Raw genomic sequence first — 26,058 nt, forward strand, 5'->3', positions numbered from 1 at the left:
TGGGGAGATTTGATGGAAAAGGCTCTGGTCTCGAATTTTGTAATGATTGCTTATATGAAAAACAAGTGAAGTCTCTTTATTACTCTGGTGTCGTTAAGAAGTCTAATGCTCTTTACCTAGTATACTCTGATGTGTACACTATGCCTATTAATTCGTATAGGGGTGCATGGTACTTTGTTACTTTCATTGATGATTTCAGTAGAAAGTCATGGGTGTATGCACTTAAGAGAAAAAAGGAAGTGTTGGATTCTTTCAAAAAGTTTCATGCCTTTGCTACCACACAAAAAGGGCTTAAGTTGAAAGCCATAAGAACAGATAGTGGGGGTGAGTATGTCTCAAAAGAATTTAACAAGTTTTGTGAGATGCATGGCATTAAGAGGGAGTTGACAGCCCCTTATAATCTTGCATCAAATGGCGTGGCTGAAAGATTTAACCGCACACTTTGTGAGAGAGTTAGATGCATGCTGTCCATAGCTAATCTCCTGCAGCAGTTTTGGGGAGATGCTCTTAAAACTGCAGTTCATGTATGCAATTGCTCTCCCAATCGTGCATTGGAAAATGGCATTCCCAAAGAGGTTTGGTTTGGCAAACCTGCTTCATATGACCATTTGCGTGTCTTTGGCTGTGATGCCTTTGTGTATGTACCCGTAGAACAGAGGACCAAACTAGACATGAAATCCATCAAGGGCATCTTCATGGGATATGGAGATGAGGGAGAGATGGGATATAGAGTTTGGCTTCCTCACGGCAGGAAGATAATACGCAGCCGAGATGTAGTATTGATTGAGGCAAAGTTGCTGAAAAATGCTACACATAATGATCTTGACAAAAAGAAGGTCAAATTTCAGCATGAACAGCCAGCCATTCAGCAGCCATTAGCTGAAAGTTCTGTCCCTTTTGATGCTGAAAATGAGCAGCAACCTATTGTGCTACAGCGAGAAGATCATGGACAGCAAATAGATGCATAGGATGAAATAGGACAGCAAGAAGAACATGCTGAAAACAGATTACAACAGCAAGAAAATGTTGAAAATCAGCCACCTGGTGATGTGTGCATATTCCTCAGGTGTAGGCCCACTCCCTGATAATACAGATCATTGGGTAAGACGGTCTACACGTGTCAGAAGGCAGCCACAGAGGTTTCAGCCATCTTTGGATTGCATTTTGTTGATTGTTGAGGGTGAGCCTTTGACATTTAAAGAGGCGCAATCATGTGAAAACAAGAGAGTGGGAGCTTGCTATGCACGAAGAGATGAAGTCTCTATATGCAAATAACACATGGGAGCTTGTACCTTTGCCCAAGGATAGGAAAGCTATTCCTAATAAATGGGTTTGTAAAGTGAAATATATTGATGGGAAGCCCAAGTACAAGGCACGGCTGGTTGCTAAGGGCTATACACAAAAGGAAGGTATAGACTTCCAGGAGGTCTTTTCACTAGTGGATTGCTTTTCTTCATGGTGACTTGGATGAAGAGCTGTACATGAAACAACTAGAAGGATTTGCTATTCCAGGAAAAGAGCATTTGGTTTGTAAGCTGAAACTCAACTTATATGGGCTGAAACAAGCCCCTAGACAATGGTACAAAAAATTTGATACCTTTATGCTTAGCCATGGATTTCAACCCAGCCATGCAGATCACTGATTATACACTAAAAAGGTTGACGATGGCAGCCTTATTGTGCTGGTTTTATATGTGGATGATATGCTGATTGTTGGACAGCATAAGAGTACTTTGAATGCTCTTAAAAGGCAGTTGAGTTCAGCCTTCTCTATGAAAGATTTGGGGGGTAGGTGAACACATTTTAGGCATGCGCATTAAAAGAGATAGAGGCCAGCATTTGTTGTGTCTCTCATAGGACAAATACATCAGCAATGTACTTGACATGTTTAATATGGCTAATGCTAAGCCTCTTGGTGTGCCTTTACCGCCACATACAAAGCTTAGCAAATCTGATTGCCCTAAGGATGATGCAGCTGCTAGTACCATGAAGGGTATACCTTATGCATCAGCTTGTGGATCTTTGATGTATGCCATGGTTGCAACTCGCCCTTACATTGCTCATACAGTGGGAGTTGTTAGCAGATTTATGTCTAACCCTGGCAAGCTTTGGGAAGTAGTGAAATGTATCTTCAGATACTTGAAAGGTACACAAGAAAAGTGTATATGCTATGGAAAGGATACACTGGAGTTGTAGGGATTTTGTGATTCAGACACGGCAGGAGATCTTGATACTAGGAAATCTACTAGTGGTTATGTTTTTACTTTGGCTGGTGGGGCTATCTCTTGGTGTTCAAGATTGCAGAAAATTGTGGCACTGAGTACTACAGAAGTTGAATATATTTCAGCCACTGAAGCTTCTAAAGAAGCTATTTGGCTTAGTCGTCTGGTCAAGGATTTTGGTATTTCTTCACGTATTCCAGTGCTTGGTTGTGATAGCCAGAGTGTAGTATGTTTAGCTAAGAATGCTATGTTCCATGCACGTACCAAACACATAGATGTTCGGTATCACTTTATTCGACAGGTCTTGGATAATGGTCTTGTCACATTGACTAAGGTCAAAACCCAAGATAACCCTGCAGATGTTCTCACTAAGTGTCTTGCAAAGGCTCAGCATAAGCATTGCATCCGTTTAGTGGGAGTTAGTTAGCTTAAAGGTACCACTTCGGGTCTTTAAGTGGGAGGTTGTTGGGTGTAAAGTCCCTTTGTCTTCGTGTAAATAGACTTACGGGTGTGAACACATCCTTAATGTACCCTAACATATAAATACATTCTTTTTATTCTTTGTGTACTATCACATCGGTACACCTATCTCTGCGTTCACTCTTCCTCTAACACTCAGCTCATCTCTGCTCTTCAGCTAATGCCTTGACCTTGCATGCCATTGCACACTCTCACCCCCTTCAGTGTTGGATGCTTTTAAAAGGTTTCATGCTTTTGTTACCACATAGAAAGGGTTTAAGTTAAAAGCTATAAGGATTGATAATGGAGGCGAGCATATTTTAAATGATTTTAAAAAGTTTTGTGAGATGCATGGCATTAAGAGGGATCTGACAGTCCCTTACAATCCTGCATTAAATGGCGTGGTTGAAATATATAATCACACACTTTGTAAGAGAGTAAGATGCATGCTGTCCATAGCTAATCTCCCGCAGCAGTTCTGGGGAGAGGCTCTTAAAACTGCAGTTCATGTGTGAAATCACTCTCCCAATCGTGCATTGGAAAATGGTATTCCTGAAGAGGTTTGGTCTGGCAAACCTGCTTCATATGACCATTTGCGTGTCTTTGGCTGTGATGCCTTTGTGTATATTCCTGTAAATCAAAGGACTTAACTATACACGAAATCCATCTAGGGCATCTTCATGGGATATGGAGATGAGGGAGAGATAGGATATAGAGTTTGGCTTCCTCAGGATAGGAAGACAGTACGCAGCCGAGACATAGTATTTAATGAGGCAAAGTTGCTGAAAAATGCTACACATGGTGACCTTGACAAAAAGGTCAAATTTCAGCATGAACAACCAACCATTCAGCAATCATTAGCTGAAGTTTCTGTCTCTTTTGATGTTGAAAATGAACAGTAACCTATTGTGCTACAGCCATACGATAATGGACAGCAAATAGATGCACATGATGGAATGGGACAGCAAGAAGGATATGCTGAAAACAGGTTACAGCAGCAAGAAAATGCTGAAAATTAGCCACTAGGTGATGGTGTGCATATACTTGAGGATGTAGGCCCATTTTCTATCAATACAGATCATTGGGTAAGAAGGTCTACACATGTTAGAAGGCAGCCACAAAGGTTTTGGCCATCTTTGGATTGCATTTTATTGACTGATGAAGGTGAGTCTCTGACATTTAGAGAGGCACAGTTATGTGAAAATGAGAAAGTGGGAGTTTGCTATGCAGGAAGAGATGAAGTCTCTGTATGCGAATAACACATGGGAGCTTGTATCTTTGTCCAAGGATAGGAAAGCTATTCCTAATAAATGGGTTTATAAGGTGAAATGTATTGATGGCAAGCCCAAATACAAGGCATGTTTAGTTGCTAAGGGCTATACACAAGAGGAAGGCATCGACTTCTGTGAGGTTTTTTCACCGATGGTGAAGATGACTACGCTTCGTGTTTTGTTTGCTCTCATTGCATCCTTGGATTTAGAGTTGGAGCAAATAGATGTGAATACTATTTTTCTTCATGGTGACCTGGATGAAGAGTTGTACATGAAACAACCTGAAGGTTTTGCTATTCCCAAGGAAAGAGCATTTAGTTTGTAAGCTGAAACACACCTTATATGGGCTGAAACAAGCCCCTAGATAGTGGTATAAAAGTTTGATACTTTTATGCTCAGCCATCGATTCAAACACAGTCATATAGATCATTGTTTATACACTCAAAAGGCTGATGATGGAAGCCTTATTGTGTTGGTCTTATATGTGGATGACATGCTGATTGCCGAAAAGCATAAGAGTACTCTACATGCTCTTAAAAGGCAGATGAGTTCAGCCTTCTCAATCAAAGATTTGGAAGCAACTGAATACATTTTAGGCACGTGCATTAAAAGAGATAGAGAACAACACTCGTTGTTTCTCTCACAAGACAAGTACATTAGCAAAAGTACTTGACAGATTTAATATGGTTGATGCTAAGCCTCATGGTGTGCCTTTACCGCCATATACAAAGCTTAGCAAAGTTGATTGCCCAAAAGATAATGCAGTTGCTACTGCTATGAGAGGCATACCTTATGCATCAACTTGTGGTTCTTTGATGTACGCCATGGTTGTAACTCGTCTTGACATTGCTCATGTAGTGGGAGTTGTTAGTAGATTCATGTCTAACCCTAGCAAACCACATTGGAAAGCAGTGAAATGTTTCTTTAGATACTTAAAAGGTACACAAGACAAGTGCATATGCTATGGAAAGGATACCCTAGAGTTGTAGGGATTCTGTGATTTGGACATGGTAGGAGATCTTAACACTTGAAAATCTACCAGTGGGTATGTCTTTACTTTGGTTGGTGGGGCTATTTCTTGGTGTTCAAGGTTGCAGAAAATTGTAGCACTGAGTACTATAAAAGCTGAATATATTTCAGCCACAGAAGCCTCTAAGGAAGCTATTTGGCTTGGCCGTTTGGTCAAGGATTTTGGTTTTTCTTCACGTATTCCAGTGCTTGGTTGTGATAGCCAAAGTGCATTATGTCTAGCTAAGAATGCCACTCTTCATGTATGTACCAAACACATAGATATTTGGTATTACTTCATTCGACAGATCTTGGATGATGGTCTTGTCACACTGACTAAGGTCAAACCCAAGATAACCTTGCAAATGGTCTTGTCACATTGACTAAGGTCAAACCCAAGATAACCGTGCAGATGTTCTCACTAAAAGTCTTGCAAAGGCTCAGCATGAGCATTGCATTCAACTAGTGGGAGTTGGCTAGCTTAAAGATACCACTTCAGCACCCTTATTTGTACCCTAATGTATAAATACATTTTTATTCTTTGTCTACCGTAACACACTGGTACACTCATCTTGGATTCCCTCACTCACTCTTAGCTTGGTTCCTGCTCATTCTTGTCCCGCACTCCATTGCACTCTGACACGTAACACAACAGGGTAACTCAAAGACAACAAACATAGGGATTTTGAATGAAAGACTGAATATTGAATATACAACACTCACGCAACAAACAAACCGTGCAAGAATGAAAACTATACCCCGAACTCTTGTGTCTAGAGGATCGAGGCAGAGTTGTTGAGCGGAAGAGTGTGTTGTACTCTTGACGGATCTCCAAATGCAGCAAAGGAAGCCTCCGAGAGTCAAAAACCAACAAATGTAGCCAAGGTCGCTAGATTTGATGCAGATGGCGGGCACTAGATGAGAGAGAAAAATATAAGCACATATATTTGTAGGGTGTAGATCGCTTGGGTGGCAGCAGCAAAGACCAAACGTAGTAGTGTGGAGTGTGCAGAGTGTTGGGCGGCAGTTGGAAGGTCCAAATGCAGATGGAGTATTCGCCAAGCAGTTTGTTGTAGTAAACACAGAAAAAATAGGCTACCAAGCCGATGTGCAGACAGCAGAAGGGTAGATGACAACAGGTGACAGTTGGAAGGGGTGTAGATTGTGAAGTGTGTTAGAGATCATAGCCTGTTTGGAGGGCAGGCCTGCACAGTCGGACCAGCAGGCTGCTGCACAGTCGGACTGCCACGTGGCAGTCCGACTGCCTGCAGCCAATTTATTCCAGGCTGCGCCCTATTTCTGGCGCCCCAGTTCGTGGCTGTTTTCGACTATTTATAGTCGACGTCTCTAGCAGTCTGGCCACTCTTCTCTGTCGCAGATTACAGACCGGTGCCGTGCAGATTTCTGACTCTGTTCACAGATTTCAGACAGCAGACAGTGCAGACTGCAGCAGACTTCGAGGTGGACAGCAGGTCGCATCGTCGAGGTGGAGACACGCAGTCCAGTGCACTGCGCCCGTGTATATCTTTGTATTCAGCATTCTTTATACAGCAGATCTTCATTGTACACTGTCTCTTTCTCTCCCTTTTCTCTCTGCGTTCTCTCTCTCTCAGTCCTACGCTTCCGCACCGCTGCACTCTGACATGGTATCAGAGCAGTGTTTGAGGGCTGACTGAGCGCAGAATCAACCTGAAGTGGAGTTTCCATCGCGACACAAATTTGCGTTTTTTGCGTTTAAGGGCAGACAGGAGGGCTGCGCCTTGGAACAAGGCTGAAATGAGTGTGGGCGCACAGGAAAGGAGTACAGGTGGTGGATTTGCTGCTGTTTACTGCTGTTTGACGCAGAGGAAGTTTTGAGTTTTCAACCTAAAAGTGCAGGTTTTGCTTTTTCATCGCCTCCGGCGGGTGAAGAAGCTTCAGGACGCGGAAGAGCCTTAGCAAGCTGAGTTTACCCAGTCAGAGGGGGCTGCTTTTGCGTTTGAGAAGGCATTGCAGGTGAAGATGTCTACAGAGATGGACTTGGAGTTCCAGGCGATAATGGACCGGAAGGTGCCTGTCCTACCGGCTCTTCCTACAGATCAGAAGCTCGACGGCGACAACTACCGCATTTGGCGCGTTATGATGTTGGCCATCCTTGAGTCCTATGATTTGGCGGAGTTGGTCCAGGAAGATATTGATCGGCCTTCGGTAAGAGATGAGTCCAAACTCTCTTTCGATGCTCGTGCGGAGTTGGCCAGGGCCCAGTCTCATTGGGACAAACTGAATGCCAGGATTCGATCCTTTCTCTTTCTATCATGCACTACAGTCGTGATCGCTCACATCGAGCACTTGACGGTGGCTCGTGAGATATGGCTGGAGCTTGATCAAATGTACAATCGGATGACCCTGATGAAGAGGGTTTCTTTGGAGGTACAGATGCGGACCTTGTCCGTCAATAAGTCTTCTTCGCTAAGGGAACACATTAACAAGCTAAGGCAGCTACAGATGCAGGTTCAGAATGCGGGGAAGCCGATTTCCTCCGAAGACATGGCGATCACACTATTGTCCCAGTTGCCGCCACGATTCGGTACATTTTACTCTGCCCTTATTGCTTCGGGGCGAGAGTCTACTCTTCGGTGGGAAGAGTTGGTTCCTATGGTCTTGGACCAAGAGGAACAGTTAAAGGGACAGAATGCTTCCAAGACGGAGGCGTTGACAGGTCAAGCCTCCCAGAAGAAGGGGAAAGACCAAAAGAAGAAGAAGGGGGATAACAAGTCCAAGAAGGATAAGGACAAAGACTCCACATGTCATATTTGTGGAAAGACTGGCCATTGGAAGAAGGATTGCCCTGACAAAGACACGAAGGACACCAAGAAGAAGGATACCAAGGATTCTGGAGCGGTGGCTGCACCCTCATCAGCTGCATTTCTACATCTAGTTGTCATTGAGGACGCTTCACCGAATGCTTCTGATGCTGTGATGACGGCTCCCCAAGCTCGAGAGTGGATTGTTGATAGTGGTGCCTCACGGCACATGACTCCTTCATCAGATGGTGTTGCCCAGCTGCGACCTTCGCGTGGGCGGGTTCTCATTGGAGACAGCTCTTCAGTTTCTATTGCAGGTCGGGGTAAGATGCAGCTTATTCCGGATGGACGAGGTGGCACCCATACCTCAGAGGTTTTGCATGTACCAGGATTAGGGTACCATCTCCTTTCAGTTCATAAGATTTGCTCCCTTGGTCTTTTGGTGGAGTTTGACAGTTCTACTGTGCGAGTCCTTGATCGTGAATCGAGGAAGGTTCTATCATCTGGATATGAGGAGAACGGCATTTACAAACTGAAGTCTTCTATTGCCCTCTCTACTCTTCTTCTTACCTCATAGTCACAGTCTGAATTATGGCATGCTCGGTTTGGTCACCTGAACTTTGACTATCTTCGGAGGGCGTCACGTGGACAGCTTGTTCGAGGGTTGCCGGATATAGTGGTGAGCCAGCAGCCATGTGTCTCCTGCATACGGGGGAAGCAGCATAGAGATGCCATTCCCCACACCGCTTCGCGGCGGTCTACTTCACCGATGGAGTTAGTATCTACGGATCTATGTGGCCCTATGCGGAATGAGTCCCTGCGTGGGAGCTCGTACTTCATGCTGATCGTGGATGATTATAGCAGGATGACATGGGCCTATTTTTTGGTACTAAAGTCAGAAGCTTTCTCGCACTTCAAGGATTGGCTTCTCTTTGAGGAGAACCGATCAGGCCGGAAGTTGAAGACCTTGCGATCCGACAAGGGAGGTGAATTTGTGTCTAATGAATTTGCTCGGTTTTGTGCAGATAGAGGAATTCACCAGGAGTTTGCCAATACCAATACTCCTCAAGAAAATGGTATTCTAGAACGGAAGAACCGCAGTGTGATCGAGATGGCGCGTACCATGATGGAGCACCGATAGACCCCTCAGGTTCTGTGGGCCGAGGCTGTGGCTACTGCAGTCCACATTCTTAATCGATCCCCTACTTCGGCCGTGGAAGGGATGACTCCATTTGAGGCTTATTTTGGGACGAAGCCAGATGTTTCTTACTTTCGGGTCTTTGGGCGTGATGCCTATGTTCATATTCCCAAGGCTCACCGTGATAAGTTTGAAGCGGCTTCCCGAAAACAGGTATTTGTTGGCTACAGCTCCCAGTCCCAAGGCTACCGACTGTATGATCCCGTCAAGCGGGATGTATATACTAGCCGTGATGTGCGGTTTGTGGAGGTTCCGGCTTCTTCAACGGGTGAGGAGCACCCCGTTCTTGGAGATCCAGGGGAGAGTTTGGCTCCTTCTACAGTTCCACTGGAGCTCGTACCTTTTGATTATGATTCTGTTTCTGACACAGAGTCTACTGTTCCACCGGACCCTTCTGAGGAGTTACCACCGGTAGACATTCGAGAGTCTTCTACTGATGGAGAATGATGAGGGGAGGTTCGGCCTCCTCCTCGCTGGGCCCGTGACACACTCCGTGATTCAGGGATCGAGGGGGTTTCTGAGGAGTGGGGACCGCAGGATGGTCCGCGGCGGTCACGAAGGCACCAGGCGCATTCTTCGGAGCTTGTTTGCTCCAATTATTGTTTGATGTCCCGTGTTATGTAGGATCGAGAGCCCACCTCCGTGAAGGAGGCTTTACAGTCCGCCCCATGGAAGAAAGCTATGGAAGCTGAGTTGGAGGCTATTGAGAGGAATGGCACTTGGTCACTTGTGCCACGCCCCCCGAAGAAGAAGGTGATTGGAGTCAAGTGGGTCTTCAAGACCAAATATCTCAGTGATGGTACTTTGGATAAGCACAAGGCTCGCCTTGTTGCTAAGGGTTTTGCCCAGCGCCCAGGGATTGACTGTCATGACACTTTTGCCCCCACAGCTCGTATGGCAACCATTAGAGCTATTCTTGCTTTGGCTGGCCATAGGAGATGGCCTGTTTATCAGTTGGATGTGAAGTCGGCCTTCTTGAATGGTGATTTGAAGGAGGAGATCTACGTTGAGCAGCCTCCTGGCTTTGGTTCTTCAGATGGGAAAGTCTACAGGTTGAAGAAGGCCCTGTATGGTCTCAAGCAGGCCCCGCGAGCTTGGAACGAGAAGATTGATTCGTTCCTCCAGTCTCAGTTGGGATATCGGCGGTCCAAGGCCGATCCGCAGCTGTATGTTCACACTTCCGAGGATGGTTGTGTGCTGTTTGTATTATATGTTGATGATTTGATTGTCACAGGTGATGATGCACAGCAGGTCCAGGAGACAAAGTCAGCTTTACATCGGACGTTCGAGATGACGGATTTGGGGCTACTCCATTTCTTTTTAGGCCATGAGATTTATTAGTCTCAGAGGGGGATCTTTCTCTCCCAACAGAGATATGTACAGGAGCTCTTGGTGTCTTTTGAGATGGAAGATTGTCGGGCCCTCTCTACTCCTATGGATCCGAACTGGAAGGCCACTTCCCATTCAGCTTCTCCTTTGGCGGATGCGTCCCGCTATCGACAGTTGATAGGGTCCTTGATTTGGCTTCTCAACACCAGGGTTGATCTATGTTTTGCTGTTGGGCTCTTGGCAGGGTTCATGAGTGAACCTAAGATGGTGCATTGGCAGGCTGCTCAGAGGATACTTCGGTATCTAAGGGGGACGTCTGATTTGGGGATTAATTACTCGCAGGGACAGATGGGTCAGATCTTGTACTTGCAGGTTGGAGCGACTCGGATTGGGCCGGTGACGTGGACCACAGGCGGTCTACAACAGGTTACTGCTTTACTTTGGGTGCAGGTGTTATTTCATGGAGTAGCAAGAAGCAGCCCACGGTAGCCCTTTCGTCTACTGAGGCGGAGTATCGGGCCGCGTCTTCCACCACATGCGAGGTTGTGTGGCTTCAGAGATTGTTGGAGGAGCTTGGGTGCCCCCAGACTCGTCCTACATTGCTGCGATGTGACAATGAAAGTTGCATTGCCTTGGCGAGGAACCCTGTTTTTCATGCCCGGACGAAGCACATTGAGATTCAGTACCACTTCATCCGAGAAAAGCTTCTGGATGAGACCATCACTGTGGAGTATTGCAAGACAGAGGACAATCTTGCGGATTTGTTTACGAAGGCGCTTCCTCAGGCTCTCCTTCGGCAACATTCCAGATCCCTCAGGCTTCTGCCCTGTCCAGGCTCTGAGAGGGGGTGTTAGAGATCATAGCCTGTTTGGAGGGCAGGCCTGCACAGTTGGACCAGCAGGCTGCTGCACAGTCGGACTGTGCAGTCGGACTGCCACGTGGCAGTCCGACTGCCTGCAGTCGATTTATTCCAGGCTGCGCCCTATTTCTGGCGCCCCAGTTCGTGGCTGTTTTCGACTATTTATAGTCGACATCTCCAGCAGTCTGGCCACTCTTCTCTGTCGCAGATTACAGACCGGTGCCGTGCAGATTTCTGTCTCTGTTCACAGATTTCAGACAGCAGACAGTGCAGACTGCAGCAAACTTCGAGGTGGACAGCAGGTCGCATCGTCGAGGTGGAGACACGCAGTCCAGCGCACTGCGCCCGTGTATATCTTTGTATTCAGCATTCTTTATACAGCAGATCTTCATTGTACACTGTCTCTTTCTCTCCCTTTTCTCTCTGCGTTCTCTCTCTCTCTCAGTCCTACGCTTCCGCACCACTGCACTCTGACAAAGTGAAGACTGGTAACAAGCGCTAGATTGATGTAGATAGCAATGGGCAGCTGCTTCTAAGATATCCTTCGCGAATGGGATGTGGGCAACGAAGCTAGAGGGCCTGAAACATGCAAAAACTAGATTGGGACCGAATGGAGGGCAGCTCACCTATTTATAAAAAGTTTTGGGACCTTGTACTGTGCACCATTTTTAAACTCTCTCGAACCGTGCACCAATTTAGGGAGTTAATGAAATAAGTATTTTTGGGGCTTTAAAGTGGTTGATTCAACATGTAATGCTTATTGCTCAACACCCCCTCTTAGGCCCAAAAATTGAGCAAGAAAGGAAGCACAACCCAATTTGTAAGTGTTTTTACCTCAAGGTATCCCACCCTAAAGTAGCTAGGACATTGGACAAAGTGTGCATGGTGGTTGCCCAGTGGCCTACCAAGACTGTAGAGGCGATGGTTATTTTACCAAGGGAGTCCAAGTGGTCACCCCGTAGAGAGGCCACGACATCGGATAAAGGGTGCATGTGGACTGCCTAGTGGCCTACCAAGTCATGCAAAGGTGGATGGAACCACAATGAACTTTTTTTTTGGTTTGGGTTTGATAATGATTGTTTCAAAAAGCGGAGGTGGCGGTCGTTTAAGTAATGTGTGGGAGACAAGTAGCCAATCGCAAAGGCTTTCACAAAATAAACAGGCTATCCCTGCCATTACTGCATGTCGATGATGAAGGAACGTGCTAATGGAATGGGTAGTAAATATGGGGGGTATGTGGAGAGGCAAAAAAAGAGGTGGGAAAAGCAAGTAGCAAGGGAGGTTGCCATGTGCAATGCTGAGAATACGGTGGATCTAGAGTCGACCGCTTAGAAAGATTGAATAGGGATAAATGCATACATATGTACGCTTACAAGAACAGAATGCCATTGCACTCAAGTGATGCAAGAAGCAATGCAAGGGGGATCATGTTCATGCAAAGTGCTATTTAATGGTACCACTTGGATAGTGCCCTTGTAGGGGAATTATTGACTTGCCCAAGTGTTCTTTTATAATCATGTCATCTTGACAGTGTGGATGAAAATACAATATTTAAAATGTACAATAAATACAATGAGTGAATCAAAATTTGTAAGCATAATTATTGTCACTATTAAGAGAAGAAAGCCACCCCCTCTCAAACGGGAAAGGAAAGCTAGAGGGAATCTCCCTCTCCCCATCAATTTGAAGAAATATAGGAGGGGGTACTGAAGCTAATCTTGGGTAAAAGATACTGCAGCATCGGCTGATTGATCGCCTTGGTTAATATGTTTGGAAAGTTGTTGGAAGAAGGCACAAACTCTAGGTGTATGGTGTCTATACAAGTTGAGTCACAGACCGGGCTAGATCTGGAGGCACAGACTAGGCTAGTTCTCATTACTCATGAAAGCTTTGATTACATTGGTTTTCATTACAAGTATAAAGGATAGTTGAAATACAGCACAAGAAAATTTACTTCTGGAGAGGTGGAGTGTGAAAATCTCTGATAACTTCTTTTCCTCTATATACTCCCCATTTTCCATGCTTTCTTGTCTCTCTAACTTTGGCTAATTCTATTGGTCGATTTTTGAGTTGGAGGGGGGACCAGCCCATTTGTGATCCACACTCTTGTCCTTTGCAAGGACTTAGTTTGTTTCATCACTGCTAACTTATCTGTCATGTCCACGTACATAACCTTGGCTTGTATACCCTTTGGGGTAATGTGGATAAGGTCCCCCAAGTCTATGAAGGGGACAACCTTGTTTAATTGTGCTTTTAGTACATCTGTTTCTAAGATGATATCTTGCTCAAAATCTGGAGTGAGCTTTTCCATGGTCCATCTTGTGGGGAGGCCACCAATCCTTATCTCATTCTTAATACTTTCAATCCTCTTATTTTCCTTGATTACTGACATGACCTCTTTAAAGTGTTGAACATGATGAGTTTGCTCTTTGTCTCTGGCTGGTCACTTCGGCTTGTAATGACTCTATCTTAGGTTCTTCCTTGACCTTCTGTTGCTGCTCCTTCATACTTTGTACCTGTTTGTGCAGCTCCTTGATGTACTTCTCCTTGATCAGATTGAAGATGTTTGGAGACTAACTAATGCAGCTGAGATATTCTTCTTCTTAATCTGAGCTGCTGAAAATTATAATTATATATATATATATATATATATGTATGTATTGAAGTGAGTGATGCGCTGCGGAGATGCAATGTCCGGCGATGAAATGTCAGGTAAAGAGCAAAACACGTGAGCAACAACAGCGAGTGAGAGCGAGAGATGCAAGATGTTCTTGGGTACAATTGGAGTGTGTACCACTTTAGGTTTTTAGATAGATATATATGAAAGTACAAGTGTGCTAAGGGTGCGTTCACACCCGTGCACATATAAAAGGCACGATGGCCCTTTATTCCCAACAACCTCCCACCTAAAGGCAATGTGCCTTAAGAGGAGAAAAGAATCAGCTAAGTCTAAGTATGTACAAAGCTGAAATACATATATCTATCCAACTCCCATCATCTGTCGGCAATGAGCAAACCGCTCTGCTGGAAGACCCTTCGTGAGAAGATCTGCAGGATTATCATCTGTATGCACTTTGACAAGCTCAATGCTCTTGCTGTGAAGTACATCTCTGATGAAGTGATACTTCACCTGTATGTGCTTCGTCTTTGCATGAAAGACGGGATTCCGTGCTAGCATGATAGCACTCTGACTATCACAATGAAGAACGGGTAACTCTGTAATGCCAAGATCTCCCACCAGACGTGAAAGCCATAAAGCCTCCTTGCATGCCTCAGTAGCAGCCACATACTCTGCCTCTGTAGTAGACAATGCAACACACTTCTGTAGCTTGGAGATCCAAGAGACTGCTCCTCCTGTGAAGGTAAACACATTCTAGAAGTGGACTTTCTACAGTCCGCATGACCAGCATAGTCTGCATCCGTAAAGCCAACGACAGATGCCTTCTGCTTTCCAAAGCAGATGCACAAATCACTTGTGCCTTTGAGGTATCTCATAATACCTTTCACTGCTTTCCAATGCTTTTTGCCAGGGTTTGCCATATATATGCTAACCACTCCCACTGCAAAGGCAATGTCAGGACGTGTAGCAACCATAGCATACATCAAGCTGCCAACAGCTGAAGCATATGGAATCTTGGCCATTTCAGCCTTCTCATCATCAGATGTAGGGCTGTCCTCTGCACTGAGTTTCACATATGGAGGCAATGGAACACCAATTGGTTTCCCCCCCTCCATATTGAAACGCTGCAAAATCTTAGAGACATACTCCTGTTGAGATAGAAAGAGTAATCCTTTGGACCTATCTCTGAGTATTCGCATGCCAAGAATGTGATTTGCATCACCTAGATCCTTCATGTCAAAGCTGCCATGAAGACTTTGCTTCAACGAATCCAAGGCATGAGAATCCCTGCCAGCAATTAGCATGTCATCAACATACAGAACCAAGATAATTAGGCTGCCATCTGCGGCCTTCTTGGTGTACAAGCAGTGATCCACTTGACTTCTTTGAAAACCTTGAGACTGCATAAATGTATCAAACTTATGATACCATTCTCTTGGTGCTTGCTTCAGCCCATACAAACTCCGTTTGAGCTTACATACCATCTTCTCTTTGCCTTTAGCCACAAACCCTTCAGGCTGCTGCATATATATGTCTTCATGCAGATCACCATGTAAAAATGCAGTCTTTACATCCATCTGTATGAGCTCCATATCTTCAGTTGCAACCAAGCCCAAAATGGTTCTCAATGTAGTCATTTTAACTACAGGAGAGAAGATCTCATCAAAATCAACTCCATGTTCCTGCTTGTACCCCTTAGCAACCAATCTGGCTTTGTACTTTGGCGAGGAACCAGAAGTGACCTTCATCTTATAAACCCATTTGCATGGAAGCGTTTTCTGCCCTTTAGGCAACTGCACCAAGTCCCAAGTGCCGTTTTTCTCAAGAGATTCCATCTTTGACAGCATGGCTTTATACCATTTCTTGCTGTCCTATCTGTCCATTGCTTCCTTGAAGCATGACGGCTCACCACAGTCAGTGATCATGACATAATCAGCCACATTATTTGCACCAGGAACGAATCTGTCGGGCTGTCTAGTAGCCCTAGACGATCTCCTAACCCAATGATCATTGTTTGCTGGCTGTTCAGCCTGCATATTATCATTTACAGCTTGCTGTCCTGGCATTTCAGCCTGCAAATCAACATTAACAGCTTGCTGTCTCGGCTGTTCCTGCACATTTAGTGGCTCATCATTATGGGCAATGGCTGGCTGATCATTTCCAGCATCATTTTCTGCATTCGCAGGTTCATTTACAGCAGGTATTTGCTGCTGTACAGCGGGCACATTTTGCTGTCCAAAAGGTACTTCTTCCCGGAATACAACCCTACGAACCTCCTCAGTCTTTTCGGGCTGTTTATGCATGCGACCTTCCCGGAAGATAACATCATTGCTGCGCACTGTTTTCCTTTTCACGGGATCCCACAATCTATACCCCATTTCACCCTCGTCACCATATCCTAGGAATATGCATTTACAGGACTTTGGCTCAAGTTTGCTGCGGTCTTCCTTATGAATGTGCACAAAAGCCTCGCAGCCAAACACTCGTAAATGAGCATAAGAAGGTGGCTTGCCCGACCACGCTTCCTGAGGGACTCCCCCCCCCCCCCCCCCCCCCAAAGACCTGTTTGGTGCCCGATTGATCAAGTGAACGGCTGTCATAACAGCCTCTGCCCAAAAACCATGGGGTAATGCAGCATGAGACAGCATAGTACGGACTTTATCCTGTATAGTCCTGTTCATACGCTTTGCAACTCCATTCTGGGGTGGATTATGAGGGGCAGTGAGCTCCCTTTTTATCCCTTTGCTGTCACAAAATGCTTGAAAGGCCTTGGACACATATTCCCCACCATTGTCAGAGCGAAGACACTTAAGTGTCTTATCAGTCTGATTTTCAACCAATGCCAAGAAGTTTTTAAACTTGTCAAGTACTTCATCCTTGCTACGAATGGGGTAAACCCATACCTTCCGTGTAGCATCACCGACAAAGGTGACAAAGTATTTCTTCCCTCCCAAAGACAATCCTGGCATCTGACATACATCTGAATGTACTAACTCTAGAGGTGAAGATTTCAAAGAAAGAGATTTCTTATGAGATGTCTGCGCATGCTTACCATAGACACAATGATCACAATGCTCAAAATCAGCATAACGGAGACAAGGCAAGTAACCCAAACGAGAAAGAACTTTCATTCCTGTTTGACTCATGTGTCCTAACCGGCCATGCCACAAAGAAACACTTGGCTGCTCGGTTACTACGACAACATGGTCACGCACACTAGATACATGAAGAGGATACAGAGTATCACTCTTTGAACCCCTGGCAATGACTCTAGATCCTGTACTGATCTTTCATTTTCCATCGCCAAATGTGGTATGATAACCATCATCATCTAGCTGCCCAGTACTGATTAAGCTCTTCTTGAGCTCAGGTACATGACGAACATTCTGAAGAGTAAAGACAGAACCATGCTGAAACTGAAGCTGTACACTGCCAATGCTTGCAATATCACATGCTAAGTTGTCCCCGAGATGGACAACACCATGTCGGCCGCCTGTATAATCGGAAAACCAATCTCTGTAAGGGGTGACATGAAAGGAGGCACCTGAATCTAAAATCCAGGTATGCATGTCATCAGCCGAATCGGCAACCAATGCATGGGCATCAAAACATGAAGACACGAAGAGTACATCGTTCCCACTATCACTGTCCTGAGTGACTACATTCACCTCTTCGATCTTGACGCTGCTCTTCTTGGGCTGGCTCTCTTTCTTCTCTTCCTTGCTGTCCTTTGTCTTCTTGCCTTTCCCTTTCTCTTTCTTCCACTTGTAACAGTCACGTTTGAAGTGACCCTTCTTGCCACAGTGGTGGCATTCCACATTCTTGCCACGAGACATGCTGCGACCCTTGCCATCAGATTTTCCCTTCTGCTGTGATCTGCCCCTGGTATGCAAGGCACTAGATGACTTACTTGATGCATTATTTTGCCTATTCATCTCTTCCATAAGCAAAGAGCTTTCCACGTCAGAATACATAAGCATAGCATTCGAGTTACTCAAGGCAGTCCTGAATGTATCCCAACTCTCTGGTAGAGTGCAAAGCAGAAAGGTAGCTTTAAACTCGTCATCAATGACAAACTTCAAAGCAACCAGCTGGCTGAAAATTGAGTTGAATTCACTCAGATGATTTGACATAGCAGTTCCTTCTTTCATCCGCAAATCCATAAGCTTTTTTAGCCAATACACCTTACTAGCTGCACTCTTCTGAGCATACAATTCCTCCAGTCTAGTCCAAATGGCATAGGCAGTGTCCAAACCCTCTATGTTAAACAGCAGAGCATCAGAGACAGATAGCTCAATGGTCGAGTGTGCAAGCTCGTTCAACTCATCCCAGTCATCTTGTTCCATATCTGCGGGCTTTACCCCTTTGGCCTTGATCGGCTTAGCCTGCTTATTCTGCAACAGGATATTGTAGCATTACTTTTGCCACACTGCAAAATTATGTGCATCCTCAAGTTTCTTGATGTGCATAAGATGGCTGCTATCGCTGCTGCCAGCCATGATTTTCAGTCCAAAATACGACCACAAATTCAGCAAATGCAGGCCCAAACTGACAAACAAGTGACCAAGGTACAAACAAGTACCAACCAGCAATAAGTACCAGTTAAAAGCAGAAATTTCAGATCTGCAAATCAATTTTCAGAAGCACCAAATGTTGTGCTACAGCACTCCACAACTGATGACAGCTGTTCCAAGGACAAATACATCACATTACATGAGAAGTCCCAAATTTTAGCTGCAATTTCTGCTGTACATGCACCCACGGGCATAAAATTTGACCCGCACGGTCAAAAGCCCCAAAGTTTTGTGCTCAAAACATCAACCATACATCTGCACTGTCTCTGACATGCATAGAGTAGACCAATTTTGCCAAAATGAAGCAATTTCAGCAAAACCCCCAAATTTTTCAAGTGTCGGGCGTCCAAATTGCATGAAATTAAACCCGCATGTACATAGAATGACCAATTTGCGCACAAATTTTGCTCAAACAGCAAAAGCCCCAAATTGCACGGGGTCCAATGTGCATCAATGTCAAGAAATTGGGTCAATTTTAGCCCAATTTTAACATGTACATGAAAAGCCCCAAATTTCGGAGGCAAAATGTCACAAATTCCTGCAATTTCTGAGACAGAATCTCATTGTGTGTCTTGCTCGTGTCAAATCCGGACAAATCCCCAAATTTGTGGCTCAAATCTGCCCAAAACACAGAACTGTGCTTACACGCGCGAACTCCCGTCAGTGGGCAAAGGGGGCAGCTTGCAGTAAACCTTTGAAAATTAAAAAATTTTGCAAGAGAAATTTGACGAAAACTGTCCCGTAATGTGACGACTGCTGCGTTTTGACCTGCCGCCAGCGTTTTGACCTGCCGCCAGCTGCACGTGGCCTGGAAAGTCACGAACTGACCTGGCGTGACCTGCGTGACCAGCGCTTGTGCAAAACACGTCACTTCTGATCTGCGCCTGACCTGCACGCTGCCTGGAACTGCACGCCTGACTGCACACTGTCCAAGAACAGTGACGAGCTGACCAGAAAATGACTGACTGACCTGCGCGCAACCTGGGAAATGTCGCCTGGCTGAAAAACGTGACCTGTGGACTGCGAGAAGCACGAACACCTTAACCGAAGCTCTGCACGGACTGCGAGAAGCGCGAACACCTTAGCCGAAGCTTTGATACCAGTTTGAAGTGAGTGATGCGCTGCGGAGATGCAATGTCCGGCGATGAAATGTCAGGTAAAGAGCAAAACACGTGAGCAACAGCAGCGAGTGAGAGCGAGAGATGCAAGATGTTCTTGGGTACAATTGGAGTGTGTACCACTTTAGGTTTTTAGATAGATATATATGAAAGTACAAGTGTGCTAAGGGTGCGTTCACACCCGTGCACATATAAAAGGCACGATGGCCCTTTATTCCCAACATGTATGTATGTATGTATGTATGTATGTATGTATGGAGAGAGAGAGAGAGAGAGAGAGAGAGAGAGAGAGAGAGAGATGACTCTATTGTACAAGCTACCTGACTCACTACTTTGATGCATTGGTTCAATTTTTAAAGGATTTTGGGAAAGATAGGAGCTTTTGGTGGGACCATCTAACAAGTGTTGAGATAAAGGATCTTAAAAATGACCACAAGATGAACCGGCAAAATATTTCTATCTCAAGGGATGGAATTTACTTGCTTCTGCAAGAATGTAATAAAAGCAAAGATCTAGCAGCAATCACGCATGCTCATTGCCTTATGATGAGGACTGGTCTTGATTTGGTCACAGTTTTAAATGATCAATTGATTCACCTTTATGCAGAGTGTGGGAGTTTACCTGAAGCAAATCATGTATTTCAAAATGTTCCAATTCCAACTATTTATACATGGAATGCAATCATCTCATCACATGTGAAGCTTGGCAAATCTCAAAAGGCCCTGAACTTATTTTTAAAAATGAATCTGCAAGGCATAAAACCAGATGCTGTGACTTTTTCATGTGTGTTAAAAGCCTGTAGTGAGATTGGAAATGTACAGCAAGGCATGCTAACACATAATCAGATCTTGAGAAGTGATCACGTTTCATCTGTGATTGTGGGCAATTCCCTCCTTGATATGTACGCCAGATGTGGGGATCTAGAAAGTTCACGTAAGGTGTTTGAACAGCTAATAAATAAAAATATCATATCATGGGGAGCAATGCTTACAGGATATGCTATACATGACCTTCCTGTTTCTACCCTTGAACTTTATAGTAGAATGAAGGATGAGGGAATAGCCTCTAGTAAAGTTATAATCTTGTGTGCCCTAAAAGCGTGTGCCAGTTTAGCTGCACTGGAGAAAGGAAATTTGATACACACTGAAATTATACAAAAAGGTCTGGAGTCAGATGATGTCATTGGTAGCACCATTGTGGACATGTATGCAAAATGTGGGAGTTTAAATGCAGCATGCTCTGTTTTTCACAGTTTGTCTAGTCAAGATGAGGTATCTTGGACTACCATTATTGCAGGTTGTGCTGAACATGAGGGTGGACTTGCTCTTAGCTACTTCAAACAACTGCAGCAAGATGGTCTGAAGCCAGGGAAAATGGCATGCTTGTTTGCTCTAAAGGCTTGTGCGAGCATTGGTGAGTTGAGACAAGGTATGCTTTTGCATGAGCAATTACTCAGATGGGCATATGATTCTGATGTGATTGTAGGTAGTGCTTTAGTTGATATGTATTCCAAATGCGAGAGCCTTGAGGATGCGCGCTGTGTGTTTGAGAAGTTGACACATCGAGATGAAGTGTTATGGGGAGCAATGATTGAAGGATATGCTCGACACATGCATGGTTATGCTGCCCTTGATCTTTTTAAGAGAATGCAGAGTGAAAGCTTAAAGCCTTGCAAGGGAACGTTCTTGTCCACTTTAAAGGCTTGCAGTAGTATAGGGAACTTAGTGTTGGGTCGATTGGTGCACACTGAGCTAGTCAAAGCTAACCTTGACTCAGATTCAGCACTTCAGAATACACTCGTTGACATGTATGCGAAGTGTGGAAGTTTGAAGGAAGCACAGAAAGTGTTTGATGGAATACAAAGAAGGAATGTTGTGTCATGGGGTGCAATGGTCTCAGGATATGCTGGCCAAGGACATGCTTTATTTGCCCTTAATATCTTTGAAGCAGCGCAGCAGCAGGAATTAGTGGCAAATACTGTCATCTATTTGAGTGCATTGAAGTCATGTGCTATAATACCATCCATTGAGTTGGGGAGGCTTATACACAACCAATTATGTCAATTTGGAGATTTGATAGATGTCGTTGTCGGGAACACACTTATTGACATGTATGTGAAGTGCAGGAGTCTGAATGATGCGCACAAAGTGTTTGATATTTTGCCAACTCGGGATCTGGTTTCATGGGGTACATTGATGTCAGGATATGTGAACCAGGGGTTTGCTCTTCCTGTCTTCGAACTGTTTGAAAAAATGCAAGAAGAAGGGATAAAGCCAGACGAAGTCACACTTTTATGCAGTCTAAAAGCATGTTACATCTTGGGGGCTCTGGTCTGGGGTAGGAGAATTCATGGTGCCATATGTGCTAGCGGATTTGAACTGAATGATGTTCTGGAAAGCCATCTTGTTAATGTATATGCAAAGTCTGGGAGTATAGAGGAGGCACGTAAAGTGTTTGACTGTTTATCAAACCCTGATGTAGCATCTTGGGGTGCACTAATTGCAGGCTATGCTTTAAATGGTGATTTCAAGTCGATCCAACAGTGTCTGGCATGTATGAAAGAACATGGAGTGAAACCTAGTGGTGTGATCTTCACAAGTATTCTTGCTGCTTGTACTCATGCAGGCTTGCTGGAGGAAGGCAGTTTGTATTTCCAATCAATGATAAAGGACCACGCTATAGTGCCAAGCCTTGAACATTATGGCTGTATGGCTGATCTCTTTGGTCGTGCAGGACGGTTGACTGATGCTGAAGACTTCCTGAGAAGTATGTCAAACTCTCCAGATATCATCACTTGGCGATCTCTGCTTGCCAATTGCAGAACCTACAGCAACATGGATCTTGCGAAGGGTTGCTTAGAGGAAGTTGTACAATTGGATCCATATAGTGCATCTGGGTACTCACTTTTCTCCAACATTTACACCAATGCTAGTGGGCAGGAGGATACTGAGACATCATGTCAACTGACAAAGTTTGCTGGTGTGCAGAAGCAGCCAGGCATGGCCTGGATTGAAGTTTACAACAATGTTCATGAGTTCATTGTTGGAGATAATTTTAATGACCAGATTGTGCTGCTGAAAAGGATAATCAGGGTTGAAAAGCACGAAGGACATGTACCCCAGCTCAATCTGGCAGCTCAGCTTGATACCCTATTATAGATTCTAAAAGATGATTTTTACACAGATTTTCTATGTGGACATAAAAAAAACCTTGTTGTCATTTCTCTTATCGACTCGTAATATTTGATCAGATGTTTTGCATCGGGTGTTTCATAATTATTTATTTCTGCAATCACTAATCTTTGATTAATGGGCTTGTGACAGTATGATTAAATGTTTGTGCCAGGTTTCTTCCAATTTACTTATTTCTTCTACAACTAGAACTTTACTTTTTTTGATAATGGTTTCAACCCATTAGAGAACAGCACCATTTTGGCCAGAGGTTTATATAAACAGAAAAGACATTTTATGCAAAACCACTGTCGAATTGTAATCCTCTTGAAATGAGTTCTCTCTATTTACACATTATATTGTAATTACCCGCAGATATTTACTCCAGTGACAACCTTGGTTATTGCTTGTACCTTCAAAAGAACTCAAGTGACTAATGCTTAAAGCAACGAAAGAAAACTGACTGTGCTGACTTGTAGCTTAATCTCCCCATTGTAACCTCAAACTTTGGGCATTGCTCACTGACATGGGCTGCCCAACTATCAGTTTCAGTAGTAAATGCCTGATCCCAGTAGGCAAGCCTAACCTAAGGCATTGGGATATAACAATTTCCCCAATCTAGACTATTGCTTTTCTTTAGGAGTGTCCTCAAAATTGATGCTAGGTAAAATGATGCCTAAAATTATGACTGATTTTCTAGTAAGGCAATCTCATTGACTCCATGTGAAAAAGAGAGCGAACTTGATTCCTAAGGTGTTGTCTCATTGGTTCAAGTCATTGGGTGAGTTCTTCATTAGCATGATACATTTCTGGCCTTGGGCAGTCTTTAAAGTCTCTTGCGTACCTCAGAAGAATTCTACAGCTGATTGCAGCTCAGGCTCCATTAAGCCTGATGGCAATTGGTCTTTACAGTGAGCCATGGGCATGCCATGACTATAACAAATAGCTGCATGCTTTTATCTATTTTCTGTTATCCAAGTAATCTGATTTTGTGGAGTGATACCTTAGTCTGACTTTCTTTTGGAGTCATATGAATAAGAATATCCGTTCTTGAGTTGGTCATTTGCTTTGCCTGACCATTAATGAACATGATTTTAGCGCCATATGTAGCTGATCCTTCTGGCTTATTTAGTGCAATGCATAATATATTGGTACGGATGCCTCAGATACGTGTAGAGCTTCTAGTCTCTACAAACAGATGAACCTAGTCAGAGTTCTGGATTACAGCCTCTTTAATATGATTATCATCAAGTTAAAATCAAAGCTAAGGATGCACCTAAAAGATAACTTTATGTGAGTTATGGTCACCTTCAAATCCTAGTCATGCCTTTTGGTTTGAGTAATATCACAACCGTGTCATGTTTTGATGAACAATGTCTTCAAACAAAGATATATGAACAATATCTTCAAACCTTGTTTAGATTAGTTTTTTGTGTTGCTCAATTACATGCTTGTCTTTAGTAGAATTTGGGAACAGAAAATTTACTCATTTGTAGAAAGTGCTTGATTTATCGTGTAAATAGGCTTTGTATGCTAAGACTCCGGATCCTCTTTACTATAATCTTCTAAGATAGATGGATTCAACTAAATTGAATGCTATTTTGCATTATATTGGCCCATCAAAAGTATATCGGTTTAGTTGGCTTTTATCATCAAGGATCATGGTTGTCTTAATGAAGTGTGGCTCCTAACATCTTCACTTTGTATGTGCTAATACCTCAAGAAGCACAAAAATTGTGCTAGTCCAATTCCCATTAGTTTTTGGCTTGCTCCACAAGACCTCAGCGGTTTTTTTTTGGGGGTGATTTATTATTTGTTTATTTGTTTTGGGGGGGGGGGGGGGGTGGCACTAAATGCTTTTGCTACTACAAAACATAGAAAACTTTTTTTAAAACAAGGTGACATGACGACAAGGACTTGCCTAGATAAGAGTAGAGTAATGTGCAATGACTTAAGATGAATGAATTATCTAATCAACTAGAAAAGCAACTTGCAAAAATAACAATCTAACAATTTTGGAGTTGTATTATGGCTAGAGTATTCTTAGAACCTATTAGAAATGCTAGGTGGTACATAATGGTCCATTTTGAGAAATAAAAAACACATGGGGGTAGAGTTTCAAAATAAGTCTAGCCAAGCTAAACACACAATTTTTTTCTAAAATTAAGTTGATTATAGAAGCTAAAAGTCAATATGTATTTTAAGATTGTGTAAAATTTTCTCTAGCTAGTTATATCGACTAACAGCTAGTTTGGTTGAAGAAATAAACATTTATCCTATGAGTGAGATGTGTATACATTTGCACATGCAAACTATGAGCATGTTTTGTGAATGTTAATCATGTGTTGGAAAGATAGAAAATATGAATGGGCTTTTACTCTAATATGGATGTAAAATGAATATAAGAAAGGGAATGAATGATCAACAAGTCTCATGGAATTTTAGCTCATTTATGTGTTTGCAAGTGTGTATGCATTTTGTATATAGACATAAACAAAGCAAACTAATTTGGTACGTGCATGTGTCTCTCTTTCTCTCTCTCTCTCTCTCTCTACACAGACACACATGTAGAAATAAATAATATAAATTGGTCCATTTTCATGCATACAAGTTTGTGGAAAGATCATATCCATGATCTACTTGATTCATTAATTATGTCTACTTTCATATAATAAATACATCTTTAACACTAGAAGGGTCCTTACATATTGCTAATCCAAATATCAATATTTTCTCAAAAGGTTTATCTTGAAATATATATCTCCCAGTATTTATGAATCTTTGGTAAATTTATATATGTATAATACACTAAGGAATAAAACTCATATTGAGGGAAATGAATGTAATGCAAATATCTATAAGAATACAATGTACGTATAAAAGAAGAAAGCTTGAAATCTTACTTCTTGCATGCACATGTGCACACACACAAAGATTCTAATAAGAGAGAGAAAAGAGGGGCACTTATTCTTTTAATGAAAGAGACTAAGACAATCCAATATTAAAAAGAGAGAGAAGGATAGTTCCATCACCATTTATGATACTACAAATTATCACCAATTGAATTTTTTGTTTTCTCAAAGAATGAGTTCCTATTTTATGTTTATGAGAGAAGTAAAACCACCATACTATCACTAAGTTGTGTGAGGCAAGTGAGAAAAGTAAAAAGAGAAAGCATTGAATTGTTAGAAATTTGAACATAATAAGCAATAATGGAGATGTCCCTCTCTCTTGTTTGAGTGGTGGACCATCTTTGCACGTATGCACATGCGCGCACGCGCGCGCGCACACGCACACACACACACACACACACACACACACAGAGTCGTGCCGCTACACGCATACCGTGTAAAAAAATCTAGAGCGTGGCTTTCTTATTGATTTAGAGAGCCAATGCCATTTTAGACATTAGTGTCCATGGTTCAAAAATATTAGATTTTTGGACAA

The 26,058-nt window shown here is 43.4% G+C and overlaps 1 protein-coding gene across 3 annotated transcripts in view; it reads left to right on the top strand.

Moving 5' to 3' along the window:
* Window positions 1-22,731, top strand: part of LOC148029094 (pentatricopeptide repeat-containing protein At3g09040, mitochondrial-like) — a 58,856-nt gene extending 36,125 nt beyond the window's left edge. The window contains exons 2-3 of one of the 3 annotated variants that reach the window (XM_087687853.1): window positions 19,801-22,337; window positions 22,429-22,661. In XM_087687853.1, coding sequence (XP_087543979.1) covers window positions 19,801-22,337; window positions 22,429-22,519 — 2,628 coding nt within the window. In that variant the 3' untranslated portion in view covers window positions 22,520-22,661. Of the gene's footprint in view, window positions 1-19,800 lie in introns of all 3 variants that reach the window. The other 2 variants (XM_087687851.1, XM_087687854.1) reach the window with 2 other exon arrangements.
* The last annotated feature ends 3,327 nt before the right edge of the window (window positions 22,732-26,058 follow it).

Source organism: Lygodium microphyllum, chromosome 11, assembly GCF_053477565.2.
Source record: "Lygodium microphyllum isolate KBCC chromosome 11, Lygodium_microphyllum_v1.1.10, whole genome shotgun sequence".
Lineage (NCBI taxonomy): Eukaryota > Viridiplantae > Streptophyta > Polypodiopsida > Schizaeales > Lygodiaceae > Lygodium > Lygodium microphyllum.